Here is a 26,999-nt window from a genome sequence, read left to right on the forward strand (position 1 = left end):
AAATTTTTACCATTAGCAATATTAGTATAATATTTGTATTTCTAGTATTGTTTTTTGTTATTTTAGGGTTTTCTTTTAAGTGCATTACATACTGGGCGGCATGGTGGTGCAGTGGGTAGCACTGTCGCCTCACAGCAAGGGCCTGGGGTTGATTCCCTGGCTGGGCGACCGGGGTCCTCCCCGTGTCTGCGTGGGTTTCCTCCCACAGTCCAAAGACATGCAGTCAGGCCAACTGGACATGTTACAGTGCCCCTGGGTGTGTGTGTGATTGTGTATGTCTGTCTGTCTGCCTTGTGATGGACTGGCAACCTGTCCAGGGTGCATCTTGCCTTCCGCCCAACGTTTTAGGCCCCAACACCCCTAAAGTTTAAAAGTTTAGCATTCTGTGCTCTTATTAGTACTTATTCCATGTTTTATTGTTGTTTTTTTTCCCCAATGCCATGTATATTTCTTATTAGTGCTAAGTATTATTAAAGCAAGATACAGAACGTTTATGAAGTACTTTTTTGTAGTGGTTTATTTTTAGGAGCTTAAAATAAAAAGTACATTTAAAAGCTATTATTGTTATAGCCCCTCCCCCTCCCCCTCTTTTTTTGGTCTGCATGTTGTCTTATTGCAATAAAGACGGCTGGGCTGCTGTTATTGCTGCCTGCGCTTTAAGATTTTACTTTGTAGCACTTTGAGATTTGTTTCAAATGTAAGTGCGTTATAAATAAAATGTATTATTATTAAAGGCATGAGGTGAAATAATGGCTTGCTTTATGGATGTGAATGGTACATGAACTGGTTTATGTTGCGTTTGTGGGACCTGGTGCCTTGTCTCTTTCTTTAATCTGCATTTCTCCAGGTTCTGCATTTAGCTGATGCTGCAGTGCAACGGAGATTTATGTATATATTGTAAATAAATTGTGTTGTTCTGTTGTTTTAAACGCATCTTTCTTTCATTAAGAAATGTTTTTTTTTATTCTGGCAAAAAATGTTATGTCCACATTATGAAAATCTTGAGCCAAAACAGTTTCTCAGGCCAAGGTAAGACATTCAATAATAATAAATATGAATAAATGCTGTTAATATTTGTGAACGAATTCACTGGAACTCATCGTCCAACCTATAAATCCAACCGTGCTCTGTAATAAATATTTTCATATTTGAGTAAGAGTTTACTTTACATCCAGTTTTGAACATCTAGCCCGTAATGAAAAGAAGCTGGTCGTCCCTCGTTTAGTACCGAGTCACTGGTCCATACTTGGACTACACTGGCAGCGAGGACATCATCAAGCTGAAAAGCCCAAGAACGGCGAAGTTGAATGTGAAATGTTCTCATATTAAACTTAACATTTAAAAGAGCTTTAAAATGTTAAACTTTTATAATGTATCAATTTAAAGTGCATCTGTTTATTGACTGACAAATGAAATGCAACAGAGTCATTATTGTCCATTTATTCTGCTAGAAGGGATTTCGCAGAACCCTTTTCTCTCTCTAGATCTATAACGTACTACTAAAGCATCCTGAGCAGGGGGTTCTGCCCCTCTTCTGACGATGGAAACAATTTCTGAGATCCCGCCAGCTCTCCGGGAGCACACAGCTAACATCAACACAGGAAATTATTATTTTGTAGCATACAGAGAAACATTTTCAGCAAGAAGCCAATGTGTAGATGCTGAAGAATTACCATGTAGAGGACAAGAGACAAATGGATATGGAAATGTAGTTTACCAGACTACAGTAAAGATTATATAGACGTAACTCTGCCAGCTTTCAGTGAATGAAAGACAATTAGAACAAAACCTGATAAAATAAAAATAGCCCATAATTAATTGCCCATGTTAGTCGTTATACTGTGTGTCCACATATTGACTAATAATGCTGTGAACTTCAGGCACGTGGATGGTATGAAAGCACACTACAACATCAACATCATTCCAATATTTTTCCCAGGAAAGATGGCCCAGCCATAGATACATGCATACATATTTACTTTGACTTGTGCAATATTTACTGTTTTTAACTTTGGATGACATCACAAATCCAGGGTGAACAGGCCATTTCCATCCAGAGCCGTGCGTTAAAAGCAAGAAAAGGCACAAAACAGTGTTCAGTGGAATATCTTGAGTACCATCCTAGACTTTGTGTTTAATAAAAGTTCAACCCCCATCAACCTTCAACAAAAAAACCCTCAGGCAACTCGTACTCTTTCACATAAAGCGGACCTGATGCAGTCAAAGGCCAAAAGATCACCAAACGATGTTTTGATCCATTAAAAACGCATTCCAAGTCTTCTGCAGGGTCATCTTAAGCAGTCATGCTGTGCTTTTGTGCCACTTTCTCCTCATCAGCCAGACTGGTCAGTGCTGCATGGATTCGGAAATGCAGCCTGGACTCCATAGAGTAGTTCTTATAATTCAGCCTGTATGAGGAGTTAAAGTTATTAAATGAGGTGGTTATGAATTTTCCGCCTTATACTATGCTGCAACAATCTTTTCCAATAGTTTTGATGAGGCATGGCAGAGACGTACATGCAGGGCATATGCAAGGCAAAAGGAAAAGCTTTAGTCCATTTTTATTGTAAATAAATCTCTGCAATGTGAACCATTTCAGATCAAAACACTCTGAATCACTGCATCTCAGCAATTGAATTCAGCAGAAATTTTAAAAAAAGATGCTTAGTCATGAGAAGATAATCACAGTTAGGACCCAGAGATCTTCTCCAGTGCCCAGCAGGCCTCTTTGTGGCAATAATTTTGTAGCTATGTTAATGTAAAAATTAATTTTAACACTATTTGAACCAAATTTACTCCAATTCTACAGTGAAACCAAGATGTCTTTTAGGGGGAAAGCATGAGTCAAAATCTGATCAGGTTTAGATCAGTACATCATTGCAGTCATCCCAAAAACTCGTTTCTCCATTTGTATCCACTTTCATGCCTTTTGAAAATTGGACGAGTAGAGCAATGGAAATGGTCCAAAATTAGTTACAATAAAAGCTCGTCTCAATTTACATTAAAAGCTAAGAAAGTTCCTCCTTTTCCTTTTCCTTTAAAGTAGAAAGAGCAAGACATGACAGCAACACAGTCAATGCACATGCAGGAGAGCGTGCATATTAAAAGCTTTTAAGGGCATTTAAGGAGGACAGGAAGGATAACTCACTTGGCCTTTTCAAGGTGGATAACAGCTTTTTCTACAGCTCCCTGCTGCTTGTAGAGGAGACCAAGTTCACACATAGTAAACGGCACCAGATAGTGGTCATAACTGATACTCTTCTCACTGAGGGAACAAAGCAATCAGGTGATTTATGCAGGAGTATATACACTGAATATAAACGTTAGAGTAATCTGCAATATCAATATCGCTGAAGTGTGAAACATGCAAACGAGTGTCTAAACGAATGCTGTGAGCACCCTGACTAATCACGGACAGACAGACGGACACTTTATTGATCCCAAAGGAAATTGATCAACTCAAGGCATTCACACAATCCAAAGAACCTGCTTTAACTCTCATTCTAAAAACTATTTCCACTGGCAAAGTGATCATAAGCGCCAATGTTCTCAATATTACAATATTTTATGCAAACAACAACAACCACCACAACCACAACGACCACCACCGCCACCGTTATTTGTGCTTCTGAAGCTGGATTGGTGTTATCAGAGGTGTTTGTGGTTGGTTAGTGTAGTGGGTAACACCTCTGCCTTTTACACTGTAGACTGGGGTTCAATCCCCACCTGGGCAAACTCCCTACACTATACCAATAAGAGTCCTTGGGCAAGACTCCTAACACCACCTTGGCCTCCCTGTGTAAAATGATCAAATTGTAATGCCGTAAATGTTTGTGCAATGTAACGTAGTGTTCGATTGGTCGATTAATCTATGGTATACAGTTTCTCCAAATTCCCCACAGATGGCATGAAAGGTCATGTTAGTTTTATGCTACAAGACAAAATACTATCAGACTGTCTCGTCTACTAGCAGGTTAATTAGGTTTAATTAGGATTACCGAGCAGCTCCACATTCAGCCAATTACCGAAGGTGATTCACTGCACAACTGCTACTGAAAAACTGTAAGACGTAAATCACACTGCAGATTCATTCTGGACCAACTTCACAGATCTTCTCTTATTACTTAATAATACAGAACCCCCTACGGTAAAGCTAATTGGTTTCCAATAGAGCATCATCCGGCCGTTCCAGCTGATCCTCACCTGGAGATAACGTAGTTGAAGCAGTGCTCTGCCTGCTCCAGACGGCCCAGATGTCTCAGACAGAGGCCTTTCAGCATTTGAATCAGACTCTGGTCATCTGCGTGGTATACTGACGGGTCTGGAAAAAAAGAGAAGTGAAAAGATTAGTTACGTATTCAGTTGTCAAATGTCTAAAGGTTTCTACACACCTGCTCATCCAACGTTTCCGCTTTAGCCAAGAGTTTTAATAGGGAGTTTGTCCCTTTTGGCTGGGATGCCCTTTCGGCTCTTTTAGGAAGACTTTACACTAAACATTGGAAAATTGCTCTAAGGATTAGATTACAAGTACATGAGCTCAGGCAGTGATGTTGGATAACTAGTTCTGGATCAAAAACACCACTGCAACTCATTTCTACTGCTCCACGGCCCAATGCCAGGGAGCTTTACTAGGCATGGTGAAATCAGACATATGTAGACACTCCAGAACATCCCATTCTACTGGAAATGCTTTTCTATGGAGAATATACAAGCCACGCGTGCATGCAAATGAACAGCCGTGTCAGCAATGGGTGCACCTTAAAGTAGTTGGATTTATCCAGACTCCTCTTGTAATGAATGATGCTGCATATAGAGCGCACATGATTTAGAATAAGGATGAAACCATGCAAAAGGAAATTAGTAATTGGGACACTTGGGCAGTCTCTTGCATCAGTGCTTTTTTGAAGGAAGGAGGAGAAAAAAAAAACCCCAAACAATAGAATCAGATTCTCTTTTAACATGCATCTTACTACCAGCATTTCTCAGGTCCTCCTCAGCCTTCTCGATGGTGACGAGGAGGTTTTGTGTCAGCTCCGGCCTTTTACCAACAATAGTGAATCCGTTCCACACGTACATCATTTCCTAAACAGCCAGACAGACGGAGAGATGCTTTACATTCAGGGAGAAACTGCATTGTGACCTCTTGCTTTCAATTTTTTTTACTGCGTCTTTAACACCGATGTCTTGTAAATGACCTCTGTTTTGATTGGCAGCCTTGCATTATGCCCTGTTCATAAAGCAGGCTGACCTGAAACTGTGTAAACACCGTTTAGGCTGAAATACTCCGGGCCGAATTCATCCACCGCTTTCAAATTAGTAGATTCTCTGAAAGGAAGCAGGAACGGCACTTAAGTGTAATACACATCTCACACTCCAATAACTCGGCAGACTGTCTGCAGGTGCATCACTTCAACAGAAATGGGAGGCCAAGCTGCGTAATGATTTATGGTTAAAGCGAAGCTGCTGCAGATGGAGGGGTTGAACCTAATGGGCTGTGGACTGAAGGAGGGGGTCTGAACTGCTGCAGGACGAATATGCAGGGTTAAACCGCTCTAGGCTGAATGGGTGGTCATTATGGTGTTAACACACAAATGTTCATTCACTGCATCAAACTTATTTCAAACAATACAGCTTTTCATACATCATACCTTTAGTGTGTGTAAGCGATCTGGGGATCTTGACACCCAAACTACCCTCCCCCCCCAATGGTATTAAAGAATTAGAAATATAATCATTACAGAAGTTAGTTTAAAATGTGCCAGTGGGAAGATGTTCTTTTGTGCCTAGAGCTTATTTGTGTGATGGTCAAGGTTGTCTGGCTTGAGGTAAGCCATCAGAGTCAAGCCGCACACACACACACACACACACACACACACACACACACACCTTTAGCTTTATGTAGTATAAAGATCAGGTACTACAATGTTCTTAGGTGTATTACAGTGTATGTTTCCCGAGTGTGCAGTTGGGTCGTTCATCTCTGTAGGCCCTGACAGGGAGTGCTTGGCTCTTGCCACTTCAGATACAGAAGCCGTTATAAATTCTTTTGGTGGAGAGTTAGTTCAGGCAGGAGCACAGAGAGTTGAGACTTGGAGAGATAAGAGGGAACTCACTGTCTTGGGAGATGGGAGAAAGAGCGAATTTTCCCATTTTCCTTAATTTTTTTCATATTTAGCTTTAGTCTTGATTTCTATGATTTTATCATCATAAAAACTGTCTTGTCCAGCGGTTTCATCCAATAAACTGGCAAAACTCCTTTTGGACTGGGTTTTTTTTGTTTCCCCCCAAAACACACACAACAGACTTTTTCCATTTTCACAATCTTACGTGTGAGTGAGTGTGAGTGTGTGTGTGTGTGTGTGTGTGTGTGTGTGTGTGTGTGTGTGTGTGTGTGTGTGTCTCACCAATGCTGGTACAATCAGCTTTATTGGGTTGGGCGAGCTGTAGCGTCTGGCTTTCCGAGCAGCAAATTTCTCTGTGGGCACAGACTTTCCTGCAAACCGCAACCTCAGACTTTCCACTTGCCTAAAAACACAAAACAAAAATAAAAAAACAGCTGTGCAGAATTAGCTTAGAATAGTCCTAATGTGTTTAATAAAAATAAATAAATACAAAGGCACCAATCCATTTTGGAATAATTCAAGTACAACTCACTAATAATTTTTAATTTTTAAATTAGTAAATATCAAAAATGATAAATCCTACCAAATTAATCAAAATCACTGAGAACTGAGCTTTCAAGACGCTTTTAATTGGTTCCAAAAGAGTCATAACTGAATGAAAATGAAATTTTATTTCTGGTTTCAAATAATTTGGTATTTTAAGTCTTTAGTTGAAAAAAGAAGGTTCCTCTACGGCCCACACGGTCTCTGGTCACCTGAACAGCTCCACTACATCCTCGCCCGTCTTCTTCACTTCTTCTGCTGTAAGCATGCTGAGAATGGAGGCTTTCTGGAACACATAGACAGCCTGCAAGAGAGGACCAGATGACAAAGTAAACCAACCAGTCCAAAGCTCAGTGCAACAACTGCTTCAGCTTTGGATTTGATGGCCCAGCTAAGGCTTGGTAGAAAAGGAAACTTAAGCATGCAGAGACACCCAGTGGTAGCAGAAATGTATTTCACCTGAGACCACTTGCTTTCCTTACAAAGCAGGTCAGCATAGCGGTAGGCCTCCAGCCAGTCCTGCTGGAATGAGTGGATCCACATCAGCTCCCAGTAACACAGATGGTGGATCTGACGCCACTCCTGCTGAACCGCAATGCACTCCAGGAACTTCCTCTGCGCCTGCTCACACAGAGTGTGCTTAATGCAGGAGTGTCTGTATTGAACTGAATTTAATGCAGTAATTCCTGCAGTAAAGTTGGTCTTTGGGGTCTAAAGTGAATTGTTCTTGTTGTGGGCCAAGGGACAAACAAGAAGTTAGGCAATTTTCAAATCAAACTTAAAAATAAAAGTGTACTTTATAGCATTAAATTATAATTGGGTGATTAAGTACTTAAAAAAAAAATAAAAAGGAAAATAGTGTCAAGCAATATATAGTTAAAAATATGCTTGCTCTCTCATTGGCTGAGGAGACAGGGCCTGAAAAGTCAACCATCCTCATGGACCAACTGGCCTATTTCAGTATCCCTGGCCCAGAGAGGTGAGAGTGTGTCAATTTAATAGCACAAGTGAAGGTTAATTAAAGTAAGTGATACCTTTTTTAATCCCACAGATTTAGAAATTCCACCGCCACATTTAACCCATCCGTGAAGTGAAACATCACATACACACTAGTGAACACACACACTAGGGGGCAGTGAGCGCACTTGCCCGGAGCAGTGGGCAGAGCCTTATCCATGGCACCTGGGGAGCAATTAGGTGTTAGGTGTCCTGCTCAAGGACACCTCAGTCATGGACTGTCGGTGCTGGGGATCGAACCCACGACTGCCCAACTGTTATTGTCTGACAGAAGGCTAAACAAAAGGAATTGCTCACCGTCTCAAAGTCTCCCTTAAGCACTGCAATCCGGGCAGCGTAGAAGAGCATGAGCGCACCCTGCAGACAGACAGACAGACAGACAGACGGACGGACAGAAGGATAAGCAGAGAGGGTCACTTTGTGGGTTAAAATTAACAGCACAATAAAAGTGTGTTCACTTACTGTGGGGAACTTTTGAGCATAGGGTTCAAGCAAAGCATCTGCCTCAGCAAGATTACACTCCCCAGTACCTAACAGCAGGAATATAGACATTATTTTATACATACATGTATAAACACTTCATGCAACACAAGAATTCAGAGTACATACTTTATGAAATTACATATCTGTATTCTGTTCAACTTGCATTTCATAAAGGCAGTATTTAGAATACTTTTTAAATGATTACTACATTAAGAATATTCTCCAGTACAAATAATAAATTATTATTATTTAAAATAATAAACAAGCATTGATGGTCTTTCTTTAGAACTACTCCAAAATCAGTGCGTGGTGCTCTAAAAATGACTCCAACAGCTTCTTACAGACACTGAAGTTCCTGCTAAAGCCTGAATAGACTGATAAACCAAATGTGATGAGTCAGCAGAGGACTGAAGCAGACAAGAGGCAAAATAAAAAAGAAAAAAAATTGGCAAATTAAGTTAATATTTAAATTAATAATAAAGTATAAAGTGAAATTAATAAATTAAAGTATTTTTTTTCATGAAATATTTACTGAAGAATAATATGCCAACCAATAAGTGAGGAAAGGTGTGAATTATAATTAATAAATAAATAAATAAATAAATACACACCAGACCACACCTGCCCCCCTACCCAACCCCCTGTGCCTTAAACATTTAACCTTAATGTAAGGAATAAGGTACTGCATATATTTAGGACGGCGCATTTGGTATTTAGCCTTCATCACTTTTTCAAAGTATTCTGTTGAACTCCGATAACACAAATACATTCTTGAGGATCAATGACCATCGATGACGACAATGACTCTCAGCCAATCATCTCAAAGCCCTGCTCTCATCAAGTGAAGTTAAATTCCATTATTAGGCTATGAAGCGTTAAAGTGTTGGTGAGAAACATTTAACACTTTGTGTGTTTATTATCTGCAGTTTTTATTTTAAAAATAAACGCTCTTGACCGTACGCAGATTCTGAAAACACTGGTGAATGTCAGAGTCTTCATTAAAAACTGTTTAAGAAGAAATGTCTTCATGCCTGGTGGTCCAAATGAATGAGGTCCAAAAGGTTAACATCAGTTTTCTTAGCACCAGCGTGGCTTGAGCATTGCATTAGCTAAGCTTCACTCAAATCTCCTCACTAGAAATGAAAACCTACCGACATCCAGTGGCTAAACGCTTTCTGTGATTTGAATCATGAAAACATGCTTTTCATTTGTTTGTGTACAGTTTTTCTAATAAAACTGTTTCTTGTAGACACCTCCAGATAGAAGTTCACAGACGAGTTCTAGAAGTTGGTTGCATTTTGTTTCTTATTATATGATTAGAGAACTGGCCCTGTGACCGGAAGGTCGCCGGTTCGATCCCCAGTGCTGACAGTCCATGACTGAGGTGTCCTTGAGCAAGACGCCTAACCCCCAACTGCTCCCTGGGTGCTGTGGATTGGGCTGCCCACCGCTCTGGGCAAGTGTACTCACTGCCCCCTAGTGTGTATGTGGTGTTCCACTTCATGGGTTAAATGCGGAGGTGGAATTTCCCCGTTTGTGGGATTAAAAAGTATTACTCATTTTATTTTTCTCCACATCTCAGATTTCCATGTTCAGAGTTTCCTTTTCTCACTCATGGCAGTAACACCACACAGCACAAGCGTGTTTGACGTGTTCTACTGTATCATTTATGACATTTCTTCCAGTCACTTGTCTACTCAACACATTCCTTTATAATTATTATGGATAATAATCCAAAACCTTTATTGTGATTTGCTCCAGGATCACTAAAGTGTGTGTCTGCTGTCTAAATCTAAATAATTTAATCAAATGAATGAAATGAGAATTTTTTTATCCATCCTTCCATTTTCTAAGGCGATTATCCTTCAGGGTTATTCTGCGGGGGTGCTGGGTGCTGGAGGCAGGATACACCCTGGACAGGTCACCAGTCCATCGCAGGGCAGACAGACACAGACAGTCACTCACACCCAGGGGCAATTTAGCACGTCCAGTTGGCCTGACTGCATGTCTTTGGACTGTGGGAGGAAACCGGAGAACCCAGAGGAACCCCACACAGACACGGGGAGAACATGCAAACTCCACACAGAGAGGACCCCGGTCACCCGGCCAGGGAATCGAACCCAGGCCCTCCTTGCAGTGAGGCGACAGCACTACCCACCACACCACCGTGCCGCCCCGGAGAATTTTTTTAGTAATAGATAATCAAATCAATAATAGCATCATAATCAAATCGTAAGAACTACTAGAGGTGGAAATCTCATGTTTTGCTGAATTTCTTTCAGGACCCTCGGACTGTACAATTCAGTACTGACAATGACTGCTTTCAATTCAGCACTAGCGATAGTGCATGTTGGTAAACATTCAGGTTGTTCTTACCTAAAATAACCGTGATGTAGATGTTGAACATGAGGAGGGTGAAGGTGCTGAGGATGGAGCGGAGGCTGGTGGTTGCAACACCATGGTGCAGGTGATTCAAACCCACCTCCTAATTAAAAGACAATAATTACCGGAAACAAAGTTGTGAGTTTATGCCATACTACACGAGCACTGCAGGTGGTCTTATGGATGAAGACCAGAGGAATCCCACTGATTCTTCAAAATTTCTGCATAATTCAGTCACTGGGATGTAAACAGTCATTCAGAGTGGTTTAACGTGAAATGGTTCCTTGTACAGGCAGGAATAGACTCCGCTGTCTTTGCTGTGGTGGGGATAGGAACCAGGGGGTTATGCTGTCTATAATGCAAATGTAACATTTTATTGTTTATTTTCTTTTAACTATCGAGATAACAGACCCCTGTCTTCTGAGTTTATACACAATGTTAATCATGGTGGTAAGTCTGAAAAGCGTTTCCTTTAGTGGCTATTTTGCCCCAAAATGCCCTGCATGTACATCTCAGCCATGAAAAGCTCTTATTTTTTGTCAAAACAACGTCTCAGACAACAGGCAGAACATCTAGAAAACTGTTGCATATTCAGAACAGTTCATATCAAACCACTCTAAATGACTTTACATCTTGATGCGATAATAATGCAGAAATTTAGAAAAAGCAGTGGAATTCCCCTTTAAGAGCAGGACCTGTTTATTACTGGTCATAATGCAGTTTTTATCAACCAAGTCAGGGAGTTTGATTTTCCTAATATACTTATTCATTCAAAGGTGGCAAAGGTGAGGAAAAGACATCAGCCAGCTCCACAAAAATGGAACCAGGGCAAACATCTCTAATGCATATGGGTGATAAAATCTCTAACAGCTCAATGCTACTAGATATACATTTAAGATCTCAGGGAGAAGATACATAAAGAATTCTAAAGGCCGTAACTACATACATACAGACATACATACAGACAGACAGACAGACAGACATACATACATTAATATATATATATATATATATATATATATATATATATATATATATATATATATATATATACACATACACACACACACACACACACACACACACACACACACACACACACACACACACACACACACACACAATATATGTATAAGCCAAACATGCGCTCATGGTGTGTACACATGAATAGTGGTAGGAAATATGACGACATTACTATGGTGATGAATTATAATGTTTTCCTGAACACACGACCAAAGACCCATTTCATTAGGATTTGCATTTACTACAGCAGTGTTTGAAATGCTGAATAAAAAAATTCATGTAATAGCTTTTGATAGTGTTTAATGTACCACTGCTGGTTCTTTTCTGCCTGGGTCATTTTATCAAATGTCTATTAGAAAAAGAAATCTTGTGATTCATACTGTACATAGCAGTTAACTCACTCTGTTTCCTGAGAAACCAACAAATTCCAAGAGCCTGAGAACCCTGGCAGGGAACAGAGACAGCATCTAACAGACACAGAACAACAGACAATTACTATGCATCAGTAGTCCGGTTTCCATCCCATTGGATGGAATTTCCATTTCCATTCCCCCATTGGTAAAATGAAGCTACATTTTAATTTCTTTATTAGGTAACATACACCGTTTAAAAAAATAAATAAAAAAAATAAAGTAAAAGGCAAAAAGGTACATATTCATACATTTATAACCTAGCATTTTAAAACAGAATAAATAAAATAAATAAAAGCTTTGAGGGAAGAAAGGGTGTGTGGAGTCGATACGACTGTAAAAATATTTCAGCGGACTACTGTAGAATTACGTCTCCTTAACTAAAGGTACTTGAGGATACCACCTCATGTTCAGTACCTTTATCTCCCCCTGAGAGCGTACGAGCCGCCTTACGTTTTCTTTTGTAACTATGGCTGAGCCAAAAAAAGAACCAGTTAATCAGGCACATTACTTTATTTGACCTGCATTTACATTATTTGTTCTGCAAATAATACATACATTAAGATTTCATCTTAATTTCTCTCATCCTTTCCTGGCAAAAATGTTCAAAAGTTCACTACGTTTTTTTAAGTAAATTCAGCCCATTTTATTCAACATCTGCCATTTCCAGTAAGTCTTTACTTGATGTCAAAATATGCATAAAATGCATCAAAATAAGCATGAAAACATGGATAGAGACCTCTAGTGCCTGTTAAATTAGCATCTTTGCCCATGCTGGTAATTAAGCAACTACATTATTAAAAATGTCAAAAGTAGTGTGTATTTGTGTCTGTAAAGTAGTCGGGCAGTCGTGGGCTGGAGGTCAGGGAACCAGCCTCGTGACCAGAAGGTCGCTGGTTTGATCCCCAGAGCCAACAATCCATGACTGAGGTGTCCTTGAGCAAGACGCCTAACCCCCAACTGCTCCCATGGATAGGGCTGTCCACCGCCCCGGGCAAGTGTGCTCACTGCCCTCTAGTGTGTGTGTGTGTGTGTGTGCGCTCACTAGAGTGTTTGTGGTGTTTCACTTCACGAATGGGTTAAATGCGGAGGTGAAATTGCCCTGTTAGTCTTATTATACTGCTATTTCAACTGTTTATACTTTACCAAGTTAAAGGATCCAATCCCCATATTGACACCACCAACAAAATGGATGTGTGTGTCCTTGTCTTTGGCCTGGTCCAGCATGCTCTCACACTCCCTGATTGAAAGAACAGAGTTAAGTACAACAGAGCAAAACAAATTAAACCAATTCCTCAAATTCTAACCCTTAAATGTTAATTGCTTATCCATAAAGGGCCCATACATTATGTTTGTCTTGAAGTATACTCTTTGGGGACTTCAACCTGCCATCGGACAAGCTGCAGTCATCCTGCCTGTTACCACTGCCATCACCCTTTGACCTCACCCTCAACCAGACTCAAATGACGCACAGAGCAGGCAACGTTCTGGACCTGATATTCACCAGACCTCCTCCACGCTGGATGTGATGGTAACTCCCACGCATCGCTCTGATCACCACTTCCTATATGTCTCTCTCCCTCCCTGCTACTCCTGTCCATTCCACCCCTTTATGCTCCTCTTCTCAACGCAACTTGCTCTTCACTCCGTCCGTCAGGACTACCCTTCCCCAACCGGACTCATTTTCCTCTCACTCAACACGGCTACAGATGCTTTCCTTTCTTCACTCTCCTCTGCAATTAACTTTGTGTCTGCTCTACTCCAGGCCAGCAAGATCTTCCTCACCTGCCCCCTGGCTGACGGGTGTTCTGCGCAGCAACCGGCAAGAACTAAGGAAGGCTGAGAGAAGGTGGAGGAAATCCCAGCTCGACTCGGATCTTCACTCCTACCAATCTCTCCTTTCCAAGTTCTCACTTGAAGTTACTGCTGCAAAGTTCTGTTTCTACAGAGGGAAACTGGAAGCATCAGCATAACTTCTCATCAACAAGTCCTTGTCATCAGGTGAAGTTCCATCAACTTTCAAGACTGCGAGAATACTTCCCATCCTGAAGAAACCCACACTTGACAGCTCTGATGCCAACAACTACAGACTGGTATCACTTTCTTTCCTTTCAAAAATTCTTGAATGTGCAGTCTATAATCAACTGTCTCTCTTTCTCACACAGAACCAGCAGAACCTCAACCAGTCTGGCTTCAAACCAGCACACTCAACAGAAACTGCCCTCATAGCAGTGACTGAGAAGCTCCAATCAGCAAGATTAGCCAAACGGTCATCTGTCCCGATTCTTCTTGATCTCAGCAGCTTTTGACACTGTCAACCATACAATCCTTCTGGACGTCTTCACCAACCTTGGAATCAGTGGCTATGCATGGAAGTGGTTCAAGTCCTATCTGGAGGATTGCTCTCATCAGGTAACATGGAGAGGGCTCACATCTTCTCCATGCAGGCCATCCATTGGTGTCCCACAAGGCTCAGTGCTGGGCCCTCTTCTCTTTTCTCTTTACACTAGCTCTCTTGGTGATGTGATACCATCTCATGGCTTCTCTTATCACCGTTATGCTGAGGACACTTGACTACTGCGGTCTTTCTCAGTCTCTGACACACAGGTTTCCAGTCGCATTTCAGCATGTCTGTCTGACATCTCTTCATGGATGGCAGCTCACCACCTGAAGCTCAATCCCAGCAAGACTGAGCTGATATTCATCCCTGCAACTACAGGTCCTCATCATGATCTTTCAATCTCATTTGAGAACTCTTGGATTGTTCCATCTGTAGAGGTGAGAAGTCTTGGTGTGACTCTGGATGGCCAGTTATTGTTCTCGACTCACATCACAAGCCTAACTCGGTCATGCAGGTTTCTCCTGTACAACATCCGAAGGATCCAACCCTTCCTCACCCGAGAGCACCCCCAGGTGCTAGTGCAGTCTGTCATCTCAAGGCTTGACTACTGCAACTCGCTCTTGGCTGGTCTTCCCATGCAGACCACCAAGCCTCTGCAGCTCATCCAGAATGCGGCAGCACGGCTCGTCTTCAATGTGCCCAAGTTCAGCCACGTCACTCCACTGCTGCGCTCCCTTCACTGGCTTCCTGTAGCTGCATCAGATTTAAACCCTAATGCTGCCTACAAAGCCAGAAATGGACCAGCCCCTACCGACTTTATGGCAATGGTGAAATCTCCGACTGAACCACGAGCCCTTCGATCTTCGAGCACAGCTCGGCTTGACCCGCCATCCTTCAAGGCGCGTGGAAGACAAGCGTGGAGAATGTTCTCCGTACTGGAGCCCAGGTGGGGGAATGAACTCCCACTGGCTGTCCGAACAGCGGAGTCTCTCACTGTCTTCAAACGCAGACTGAAGACCGTCTCTTTACACAGCACTTAAATCAGCATTGAATTACATATTGATTGCAATGTATTGTGCTGCACTTATATACTGTATTTTATTGTATTGCACTGTGTATTGTAGTATATTATTGTAGTGCACTGTAGTGTAGTGTAGTGTAGTGTAGTGCACTGCTCTGTGTTCATCTCTGTTCCTTTTCTCTCAATGACTCTTTCTAGCAGTATCTGAGCTCAGGACTGGCTTTCTCTCTGGCCTACTGGTAACTAGCAAAGATACTGTGGATCTGGATAAGAGCGTCTGCCAAGTGCTGTAAATTATATTATATATATATATATATATATATATATATATATATATATATATAAAGACAAATCATATATTGCACTATTGTTTCTCATTCAAAAAGCAACCAGGGCTGAATTTTAAAACAAACTGAATTTACATAATACAATGCTCAATGCTTTTAAAGACTATTCATTCAGACTGGAGTATTACAACAACATACCAGTTACAGTAAGTTCACTTACTTGAAGATCAGGTAACTTGTTCTCATTTTGAGTCCAGCTTTGAGGAAGCCAATCATACTTTCATCCTGCCCATAAACAACACACACACACACACACACACACACACACACACACACACACACACACACACACACACACACACACACACACACACACACACACACACCACTTGATTCAGTATTGTAACATTTACTTTAATATAATTGAAAAAAAATCTACATATTTGTCCTTTATGTCTAGACTTCTATTTAACTAGGTTCAGGTCTGGTCTTTTAGATGATTATTCTTCCAAATCTCTGGCAGGTCTATCAGTTTTCTGTCCACTTGTCTAATAGCTTCTGCTAAATAAGTAAAAATGTAACACACGGTCAAATCTCAGAAAAGCCATACATGACTGCAAAGTGGACTGCATAAACTGCTCACTAGTAGCTTATGGTCTAGTAGCTGCAGTAAGGCATCAGTACATAGGGGTATTGAGCTATACCACATGGCTAGAAGTGAGTGCACTGGGCCATTACCTCTACAAAGGTGAGAACTGCCCTCTGCAGCAGCAACTCTGCATAGCAGAGCTCAGCGTGCATCTCCTCTGGAGAGGAACAAGAGACAATGACAGGTCCATAGTTTTAACTTGCATTGCTGTATTCATTTATAAAGCTACAAAATTTGACACTGTTGTACAAAGAAAGAATTAAATTTTAGAAAGCTAAAACACCTGGGTATCCATCACAAACAGGAACATCACAGTAAGCATTAGGATGGCTCAAACAATTCTGTTTTTAATCTGGATTGTGCTTCTGCTGTAACTGTGAAAGAAAGCTTAACGACACACCATTGAGATGGCACTGGTAATTTAAGCCTGGTTTTAGGGGGCAGTCATGGGCTGGAGGTTAGGGATCCAGCCTCATGACCGGAAGGTCGCCGGTTCGATCCCCAGAGCCAACAGCACATGACTGAGGTGTCCTTGAGCAAGACACCTAACCCCCACCTGCTCCCCGGGCACTGCGGATTAGGCTGCCCACCGCTCCGGGCAAGTGTGCTCACTGCCCCCTAGTGTGTGTGTGCTCACTAGTGTGTATGTGGTGTTTCACTTCACGGATGGGTTAAATGCGGAGTTGAAATTTCCCCATTGTGGGACTAATAAGGGTCTCTTAATCTTAAAAAAGGCAGAGACAAATAAACCCAAAACTAGCTGCTTAAACTTTAAACTGAACTAAATTTGTAACTCTTTGCACAATCCTCCCTCAAATACATAATCATGAGAGAAAGAAATGCCTTTTGCACGCACACAACTCAATGCAAGTGGATTCCCTCATTGACTTCACCATCAATTAGCTTGCGAGGTCAGATGGAAGTGCAGGGGTGCAGCCTCTACAACCCACTGGACTAATGCAGACTGGATGGTAAGGGGTGGACACAGAACTTCATACAATTTAAACAGCACATACAATGGCTTTACAGTATGTACGCAAAGTGTACAGCGGATATGTGTGGTTGGTGTAGTGTAGTGGGTAACACCTCTGCCTTCTACACTGTAGACTGGGATTCAATCCCCACCTGGGCGAACACCCTACACTATACCAATAAGGGTCCTTGGGCAAGACTCCTAACATCGCCTTCGCCTACCTGTGTAAAATTTTATTACAAACTGTAAGTCGCTCTGGATAAGAGCGTCAGCCAAATACTGTAAATGTAAATGGGAGGTACCTTCAGTCAACTGTCTGGGTTCATGTTTGTACACCATGTAAGAAATTGCCTCCAGAACCGTGCTCCTTTTCCTCATTCTGAAAGACAAATAAGGGAATCATCTCTAGTTAAGCATGTCTAATGTACACACTCAACAAAAAGACAATAAGAAGCCTTTTCGGTAGTCTACATCAATTAAAGATAAACTTCAATTTTCAACATTTCTCCAGTAACTTAGGAAGATGTAAAGATGTAAAAGAGCTAAACAACTTCATCAAATGAAAGTTATTACCTGAAACGGTCATAAACGCACGGTTTGATGCCCGAGACATTGTTTTTAGATAAAGCTTTGGCCTATTTTTAGTCTATTTATAAAACATCCATTTATTTGGCTTATTTTTTTTAAATCCTTTTAAAAATAAATAAATAAATAAAAAACAGAACCTACACCTACAACAGCAATAGTGCCACATTTAAAGGAAATAAAAAATCCTTTTCCTTCAGATGTACCACTATCTCTATTGAATCATTACCAAAATTACATATAAAAAAAATTTCAGTCATTCCAGACAGAAAAACACGATCAGTGAAATTCTCCAACGTCCTAAATCTTAACGTCAAGGGCCCAAACCTTTGGCATGTGTTGAGAGCGTCTCGCAGAGCCACTATAGCTGACTGCATGTCCTTGGGATCAAAAGTCATTCCTGCCTGCATGGCCAAGATGCTGCTGTATCCCATAGCATGATACACGCTCTCTTCCCTCCTGTGGAAGACAATCAGTTACAGGCTTATGAAAAAAGAAAGAAAGTAGAAAACAAAAGCCAGAGTAACTTTACTCCAGTACGAGTCAGCAGAGTGTGCAGTTTTACAGTCTGACAGTAATTTTGAAGAGAGTGTCCTTTGGTTGGGAATTGGAAAAATTCAGGACTTCTTCAGTAACATTAGTCCTGTTCCAATCCACAACAAGCTAACAAAGTGTGTCCTGTGAATATTCAGGCTATGATCCTTCAAGTGGGGCCACATGTAGGAATTTGAGGAAGTTACACTTCATCTGAAACCAATTGGCCAAATCACTTACACATTACATTAGACAACATACTCTGGCAAAATGTATCCAGTCGCAGTAGGATTATACAGATCGCTGCTGTCGGAATAAAACCTTGTATCTCCAGTGTTGGCATTTTTCAGTTTTTGACATGATTTGAAAGTGTCTGTTACCCTTTACACAGTTTGTAAATTTTATGATGAATGGCCTAAAAGAAATGACCCAAAATGACATGGGAAAAATTCTGGTTCCATTGACTTACATTGAAAGTAAAGTACATTTATGGCATTTGGCTGACGCTCTTATCCAGAGCGACTTACATTTTGATCATTTTATACAGGTAGGCCAAGGCAGTGTTAGGAGTCTTGCCCAAGGACCCATATTGGCATAGTGTTGGGGTGCTGCCCTGGTGGGGGATTGAACCCCAGTCTACAGTGTAGAAGGCAGAGGTGTTAACCACTACACTGACCAACCACCACAGGTGGCTTTTTCCTTCTCCTGTAAAGTTGCTATTTTGGAGATGCAAGGTTTTCTTCCGACAGCAGCGATATACATACTGAGTACTAGGAGAAAAACAGAAGCAATAGTAACGCACCACGGTCGGAGTACATCTAAAGCCTCAGAAAACTTGTTGTTCAGAAAGAGACTCAGAGCCACTGAGCATTCATTTAAGGCAGTCTTCAAATCCATCTGACCCTTCCTGTATAAAATAAATAAATAAAAATGCATGATTATTCAAAAAGAAAAGCAAAAACACACACATCACTACTTAAACGGCCATTAAAGTCAATCCATTTTAAATCACCAATTTCATGAAACCGCCGCTAATCATGTGTCAGAGGAAAGCATTTGTTGAGTCCTTCCCAAAGCAGCCCATGTTTCCCTGTGTAGAGTACTGACCTCTAGTTTCCCCCAGGCATAGGGCTGTGGGGTTAACTACGATACCATCTTACTTCTAGAGAGAAGAGTTATAACGGTCTGTAACAGATTTTAAAAAGAAATTCAGTGAAATTGAAAGTGCAGTGAAACTCACTGAACTCGAGCCAGACCACCATCTCATTTCCTCGGATGAATTTAAGCCATAAAACGTTTAATTTTAATAAAACGAAGAGGCTCAAGTTCCTGTGGAGTCCATCTGTGCACATGGCTGACAACCAGCATGTAAAAACATTACATTAACGGCATTTGGCTGATGCAGTTATCCAGAGCAACCTACAATTTGATTATTTTTACACAGGGAGGTGAAGGTGGTGTTAGGAGTCTTGCCCAAGGACTCTTATTGGTGTAGTGTAGGGTGTTCACCCAGGTAGGGGACTGAACCCCACTCTACAGCGTAGAAGGCAGAGGTGTTACCCACTACACTAACCAACCACTATAGTTAAAGATAAAAGATTTATAGAATCTTCGTTTAACTGTTTTTGCTGATGAAGCCCACAAATCCACAGGATTGTAAATTACTTCAGAGAGAAGAAAGAAAGAGAACCAAGAAAGAGGACCGGTGTTCAGCGCCGGTTATAAACGCACAAATTTAAAGATTTTCCGCTCTCGACCAAGACCAATCCACTTTCACCCTGTTATGGAACCTCATGACTCCAAGACTAAAAGGATTATTGAAGTTTACAAGGCACTTGAGGCAAGACGATTCAGAGCGAGAGAAATTCAGACCCTGCCTCTCACAGATGAGCTAAAGATGTTTCATTCCGACAGAGTAGCTGCGCTTACAAGACGAAGGCTACAGTCAGAACTAAATGTGACCCAGTGACTATCTCAGTAAAAGAGACACACAGAGATTCACGGGAACAAGAAAAGAAAAATGACAAAACGATGAGTTTAGAAATGCCTTCAAATGAAGGTGGCAGTTCACGGATTTTGGAAAGTCACACTTGATTATGAAAGCTTAAAAATAATTAAGAAAACTTGCACAAATGTTTTGGCATAATTAATTTTACACCACTGTGTGTGCATAATTCTTTATGAAAACGTTTTTTTTTTTACAGTATAATGTTTATAATATTTTTATATCAAAAATGCAAACTTAATTGAGGGAAATTATCTGTATCCCTTGGACTGCATCAGTGCAAGGTCAGAGTCTTACATGTGTATATACATTTTATATTATCTTCTTCTTTCGGCTGCTCCCTTTAGGGGTCGCCACAGCGGATCATCTGCCTCCATCTTGCCCTATCCACTGCCTCCTCTACTTTTACACCAACCATCTCCATGTCCACCTTCACTACATCCATAAACCTTCTCTGAGGTCCACCTCTTCTCCTTCTACCCGGCAGCTCCATCTCCAACATTCTTTGACCAATATATCCACTATTCCTCCTCAACACATGTCCAAACCATCTCAACCTGGCCTCTCTGGCTTTATCTCCAAACTGCTCCACCTTCACCGTCCCTCTGATCTGCTCATTTCTAATCTTGTCCATCCTGGTCACTCCCAACGAAAATCTCAGCATCTTCATCTCCGCCACCTCCAGCTCAGCCTCCTGTCTTTTAGACAGAGCCACAGTCTCCAAACCAGACATCATAGCAGGACGCACTGCTGTCTTGTAGACCTTCCCTTTCACTCTTGCTGCTATCCTTCTGTCACAGATCAGCCCTGACACCCGTCTCCACCCACTCCATCCTGCCTGCACCCTCTTCTTCACCTCTTTTCTACACTGTCCATTGCTCTGGATGGTTGAGCCAAGATATTTGAAGTCATCCACCTTTACGACCTCTACTCCTTGCATCTTCACCTTTCCACCTGCCTCCCTCTCATTCACACACATGTATTCCGTCTTGTCTCTACTGACCTTCATTCCTCTCCTCTCCAGCGCAAACCTCCACCTCTCCAGATTCTCTTCCACCTGCTCTCTACTCTCACCACAGATTACAATGTCATCTGCAAACATCATGGTCCATGGAGCCTCCTGCCTGACCTCATCTGTCAACCTTTCCATCACCATTGCAAACAAGAAGGGGCTCAAAGCTGATCCCTCATGTAACCCCACCTTCACCTTGAAACCATTGGTCACTCCAACTGCACACCTCACAACTGTCTCACTATCCTCATACATGTCCTGCACCACCCTAACATACTTTTCAGCTACACCTGACTTCCTCAAAGAGTACCACAGTTCCTCTCTTGGCACCCTATGATATGCCTTCTCTAGATCCACAAAGACACAATGTAGCTCCTTCTGACCTTCTCTGTACTTCTCTACCAACACTCTCAACGCAGAAACTGCATCTGTGGTGCTCTTTCTGGGCATGAAACCAAACTGCTGCTCACTGATCTGAACCTCCCGCCTTGCTTCAACAACTCTTTCCCATACCTTCATGGTGTGGCTCATCAACTTTATACCTCTGTAGTTACTGCAGCTCTGCAAATCACCCTTGTTCTTAAAAATGGGGGCCAGTGCACTCCTTCTCCACTCAGGCATCCTCTCACTCTCCAGGGTTTTGTTAAACAACCTGGTTAAAAAGTCCACTGCCTTCTCTCCTAAACATCTCCATACCTCCACAGGTATGTCATCTGGACCAACTGCCTTTCCAACTGCCCTCACTTCCACCTTACTAATACACTTCCTGATCCACCATCTCTCCCCCCGTTGTCCTCCTCTCTCTCTCTCTCGTTTTCCTCATTCATTAGTTCTTCAAAGTCCTCCTTCCATCTCCTCAACACTCTCTGTTCACTCACTAGTACATTTCCCTATCTATCCTTTATCAGCCTAACCTGCTGTACATCCTTTCCAGCTCTATCTCTCGGTTTAGCCAAACGATACAAGTCCTTTACTCCTTCTTTACTGTCCAGCCTCTCATACAGCTCATTATAGGCCCGAGCCTTTGCCTTTGATATACATTTTATATTATAATATAAAGAAAACAATTACCGATATTTTATGTTATGACCTGAAATCTGATCTGTGCTTTATTTTGTATACATACAGTTACTGTGTCCATAAAGACAGCATGGTAAGGTCAGTATCTACTCACTCTGTGCTGTGGTCCAGACTGTCCTCGAATCCATTCTGAGAGAGAAACAAAAGAGAGTGAGGGCAGCACACGGTCAGTCCCACCCTTTGTTCTGCCGGTGGCCTCTGACAACAATCCTAACTGTCTGCAGTAAACCACTGCAGAAGTGCAGCAGCGGTTAAAATGATGCATTCAGCTTCCAGGTCCAGTTTCTGGTCAATTGTTGGGGAAAGTTTCATTTCTAATGTTATATTACAGATATTCAGCTACTGCAGTCTTTATAGTCTTAGTGATGGCATCGGTGCAATAAGTGCTGTAATGTGATGTCCAGTTCATTGGGTAACACTCCCAACCTTAGCACAACGGTCCAGACTACTCAACTTTATCTTGAGAGGAGCGCCATAATTTGGAAAACGTCCTTGAGCCCCAGTACTTAGAACTGAAGAGAAGACAGTTCCACGACAGGGTGGAACTGTTACAAGCTTCAATTATAGACGGGGTTGATAAAAACCCAGCAGTAATCAAACTACTTTCTAATTTTAATACCTACAATGGTTCAGTGGAAGTAAACAGCTATTGTTATAGTCTCCCTGCTGACCACACACCAGGACAACACATGATCCGAACAGTGAAGAGTAAGAAGCAGTAGTGCTAGAAATGTATTCTTTTAAACTGCAGACCAGTACTAGCAATTAAAAGCACACTGAAATGATTTCATCACCAGTCTTAGTGCTGTTTAAACACTAGTCCACTAGTCCACATTAACAAGATCACAACAACACTGAAGTCTGACCAGTGATCTTGGTCTGTAGCGGTGATGGACAGTAATATCTGAATCGCAGATAATTGCTCCAACACAAATTTATCAGATTTATCAAAGCTGTACTTTGCTCTCCACAACAACAGTGTTTAGGTGAAGCTGCGCAACTGGGCCAAAACTGCTGCATGGTTATTTCACTGCAGGACACCATCTAATAATAAATGGCATTCCCTCTTTACTGTAACACACCATGTGCAGCTAAATGCTTAGGGACCTGACTGCTAAAGCAAAGAAGAGACATCTTCATGCATGCAACGTTTTAATGAAACGTGACCAAGCCTTCTTTTCTAAGCTCATTTGGTCTTAAAACTCTCAAACAGCCCAACTTTTAAACCAACTGGGTATTTAACTGTTACTTACCTCTTCTGTGTGCACAGCACTCCGCCCCTCCTCTTTCACTTTACATGGGTTTACCTGAAGAGATATAAATGTATTTTTAGATTTATTATTATTATTATTTATTTTTTTTTTTTGCACGGCAGCCTTACAGACTGATGTGGGGGAACAACATGCGCATCCCATGCAGTATGCATGGTCATCATCATATCCTCTAATCCTCACTTTTACAACTAGGATTAATTCATGAATTTATGATTTTCCATATTAAACCTGAACATCAGACGCACCTCCGTGACGTCCAAGCCTCCGCTGTCTGCTCGAGCCATTCTGAGATAAAAGTCCTCGCAGTCAAAACGCAAGAAGACCCGGTCCTGATCGTCAGGCGGACTGAGGCTTGGCGAGGACCTTCTGACTGGACACCCTCCTCTAAGGTCACTTACGCCTCAGCCAACGGTTTTTATGCCATGTGCGCAGGGAGGGGCGGGGCGAACGTGGAGCCACGCCCTGTGAGCTTTGACACCAGAGGCCTTTTCCTAATCAGCGTTTTTTTTTTTCTTTTTTTATTGAAAACTTCAAATGTACAACATGTAAGGCATGACCAGTATAAAGTCATGAGACAGCAGTGTGCCCTAAGACACCTTTTACAGCACTAGAACATTAGAACATCTTCCAGAGCAAGCATTCGATATCAAACTCTCTACACAAAAAAAATAAATAAAAACATATAGGACAAGAAATACATAGAAATAATCAAATAAAATATATACAAATTAGGTTACTTTATCAGTGGGGTTATTTATCAGTAGTCCGTGTAGATCTTTAGCTATTTTGGATTTCATCAATTTTAGGGACTTTGTATACAGTTGAATTTCATGATAGTAGCATGTAAAGATGGGTGGGGTTTTTATGAGTTTAGACTTGTGTATAAAAAATTTGGCCAAAATAAGCAATATATAAACCAACAGGTCCAGTTTTGGATGATCTAATATTACCCCAAAAACAATACTATTATAATCTATTTTAGTGTATTGGTTTTGTTGTTGGGGCGGCACGGTGGCGTGGAGGGTAGCGCTGTCGCCTCACAGCGAGGAGGGCCTGGGTTCGATTCCCTGGCCGGGTGATTGGGGTCCTCTCTGTGTGGAGTCTGCATGTTCTCCCTGTGTCTGCGTGGGTTTCCTCTGGGTTCTCCGGTTTCCTCCCACAGTCCAAAGACTTGCAGTCAGGCCAATTGGACGTGCTACATTACCCCTGGGTGTGAGTTTCTGTCTGTCTGTCTGTCTGTCTGTCTGTCTGTCTGTCTGTCTGTCTGTCTGTCTGTCTGTCTGCTCTGCGATGGATTGGCAGCCTGTGTATCCTGGGTGTACCCTGCCTTCCGCCCGAAGACTGCTGGGATAGGCTCCAGCACCCGCGACCCTGACGGAGAAGTGGCATGGATGGATGGTTAATTGGGAACATGGGAACATGGTGGTGTGTTAGTGTAGTGGTTAACACCTCTGCCTTCTACACTGTAGACTGGGGTTCAGTCCCCACCTGGGCAAACACCCTACACTATACCAATAAGAGTCCTTGGGCAAGACTCCTAACACCACCTTGGCCTCCCTGTGTAAAATGATCAAATTGTCAGTCGCTCTGGATAAGAGCGTCAGCCAAATGCCGTAAATGTAAATGTTTCCAGAACAGCTGAGTATGAGAGCAAGAAAAGAGGTGTTCGGTTGTTTCAACATCAACATCAACATCAACATTCAACATTGTATTTCAAAGCCAAATCTTAGTTTTATAAATTCACTGGACGAGTAGATATTATTCATTATTATGTAGTGGATTTCTTTTGTTTTGGGTGGAACTGGGTATTTAAGGAATTTAGTTCTCAGTATTTCTTGTTGACCAAATCCAGTCATAATGTTATTTCTGTTGGACTGAGCAGGATTTAAATCGTTTGTTAGAATGGATCTCATGAATTTGTTCGAGCATTTTTTATCAAGAAAATGAATTCCATTTATATGAAGTGTTGGTAGATGAGGTGGCGATACTGAATACAAGGCTATATTTTTTGCCAACATAAGAAGTGTTTTGGGTGTGGCATTAGTGAGAGATTTCAGTTCTTTGTGATTGCATTTTATGTTATATTTATGACAGAAGATATTGTAAGGTAGTTCATTTCCATTCATATCTCGCAGGTCCATTACACACCAAATGTTCTTGTCCATCCAGTTCCTATAAAACAAACTAATTAGTGTTTGTAATTAGCGGGATTTGACGATAGTAGTGAAGTCTGAATGCTGAACAGTGTCAGTAACACGTTCCCTTATAATATCTTACATTAAAAACAGCTATTCAGAAGCATCTAGAACACATGCTGATAACGTAGACGGGAAGCTCTCTGTTTATTTTACTCACTTGTTCTAGTTAACACAAAAATGAATATAAAATTCTCAACGTTATTTGCAGTGGTGGACAGTAACTGAGTAACTGAGTAACTGAGTAAATGTAATTGGTTTCTGTACTTTAGTATTTTTGGTGTTTCTGTACTGAAGTTTCTCCGTTCTGGGCGTCTTTCTCCTTTCACTCCACTACATTTCAGAGTCTAATATCCGACTTTTTCCTCCTACATTTTGAGAAATCTGTCGTTCCTTTTGGTTTCTGTGTGTATAAAAACGTAACATGTCAAAACGAAAGAAGCGCAAAGCCAGAGCACCAATCAGGGCCCAGCGGTCACTTTGTTTAGAGCTGGTTTTGACCTGTTGGTCATACCGACCCAGTGCAGCACGCGGTTCAACGTCAGCGCAGCAGCGTAAAACTTTGGGAGAGTCTGTTCAACATAAATGATGAACTAACCTAACTTTGTGTAAATAGAGCTCAATATAGAAATATGTCCACATATGCAGTCGAGACTGACGCGGCTTTTTTCTGAATTTCTACAAACACCATTTCATTTTATAGTAAATGAGTTTGGGCTGGTTTATGTTTATGAACAGACGCCTACAGATCAACATAGTAAAGGAGCTCATCTGTGATCCTGAGTTTAAAGCCAGTTTTTATTGTGTTTATTTTAGTTATACTAAACAACTGTAATTGATATATTTTGCTGCTGTCGAACAAAACATCATATTGCCATTTTTCAGTTTTTGACATAAGTCAAAAAACACTGTTGCCCTTTACATTGTGTGGAAATTTTATAATGAATGGACGACAGGAAATGGCCCAAATTCATTTTGAAAAAAAAAAATCTGGTTCCATTGAATTTCATTAAAATGAAAGTCTGTGAGTTCCTTCTCCTGTAAAGTTACCATTTCAGAGACA

The 26,999-nt window shown here is 41.4% G+C and overlaps 1 protein-coding gene across 2 annotated transcripts; it reads right to left on the reverse strand.

The window, feature by feature from the left end:
- Positions 1–1,422: 1,422 nt before the first annotated feature.
- On the reverse strand, positions 1,423–24,116 carry LOC108443248 (tetratricopeptide repeat protein 39B-like). Of its 2 annotated transcripts, none has more exons than XM_017723786.1 (20): positions 23,987–24,116; positions 23,721–23,774; positions 22,562–22,596; positions 19,173–19,277; positions 18,164–18,295; positions 17,554–17,630; positions 16,368–16,435; positions 15,850–15,914; positions 13,127–13,220; positions 11,972–12,037; positions 10,542–10,650; positions 8,145–8,212; positions 7,980–8,039; positions 7,125–7,286; positions 6,878–6,969; positions 6,405–6,525; positions 4,974–5,082; positions 4,204–4,321; positions 3,149–3,265; positions 1,423–2,408 (listed from the first exon to the last, which is right to left on the reverse strand). In XM_017723786.1, the coding sequence occupies exons 1-20, from the start codon at positions 24,023–24,025 to the stop codon at positions 2,294–2,296; spliced, it is 1,806 nt and encodes a 601-aa protein (XP_017579275.1). In that variant the 5' UTR covers positions 24,026–24,116; the 3' UTR covers positions 1,423–2,293. The 2 variants fall into 2 exon arrangements, with proteins under 2 accessions (XP_017579275.1, XP_017579274.1); XM_017723785.1 differs by having other exon boundaries at positions 4,971–5,082.
- Positions 24,117–26,999: the final 2,883 nt, after the last annotated feature.

Source organism: Pygocentrus nattereri, chromosome 5 (genome assembly GCF_015220715.1).
Source record: "Pygocentrus nattereri isolate fPygNat1 chromosome 5, fPygNat1.pri, whole genome shotgun sequence".
NCBI classification, from domain to species: Eukaryota; Metazoa; Chordata; class Actinopteri; order Characiformes; family Serrasalmidae; genus Pygocentrus; species Pygocentrus nattereri.

Bases quoted from the DNA above. Each gene is read 5' to 3' on its own strand.
- LOC108443248 (XM_017723785.1), bottom strand. From the start codon at position 24,025: ATGGCTCGAGCAGACAGCGGAGGCTTGGACGTCACGGAG. The intron at 8,213-10,541 runs GTAAGAACAACC...TCCTGCTGTTAG, and splicing joins CTACATCACGGTTATTTTAG to GTACTGGGGAGTGTAATCTT. The intron at 8,040-8,144 runs GTAAGTGAACAC...GTCTGTCTGCAG, and splicing joins ATGCTCAAAAGTTCCCCACA to GGTGCGCTCATGCTCTTCTA.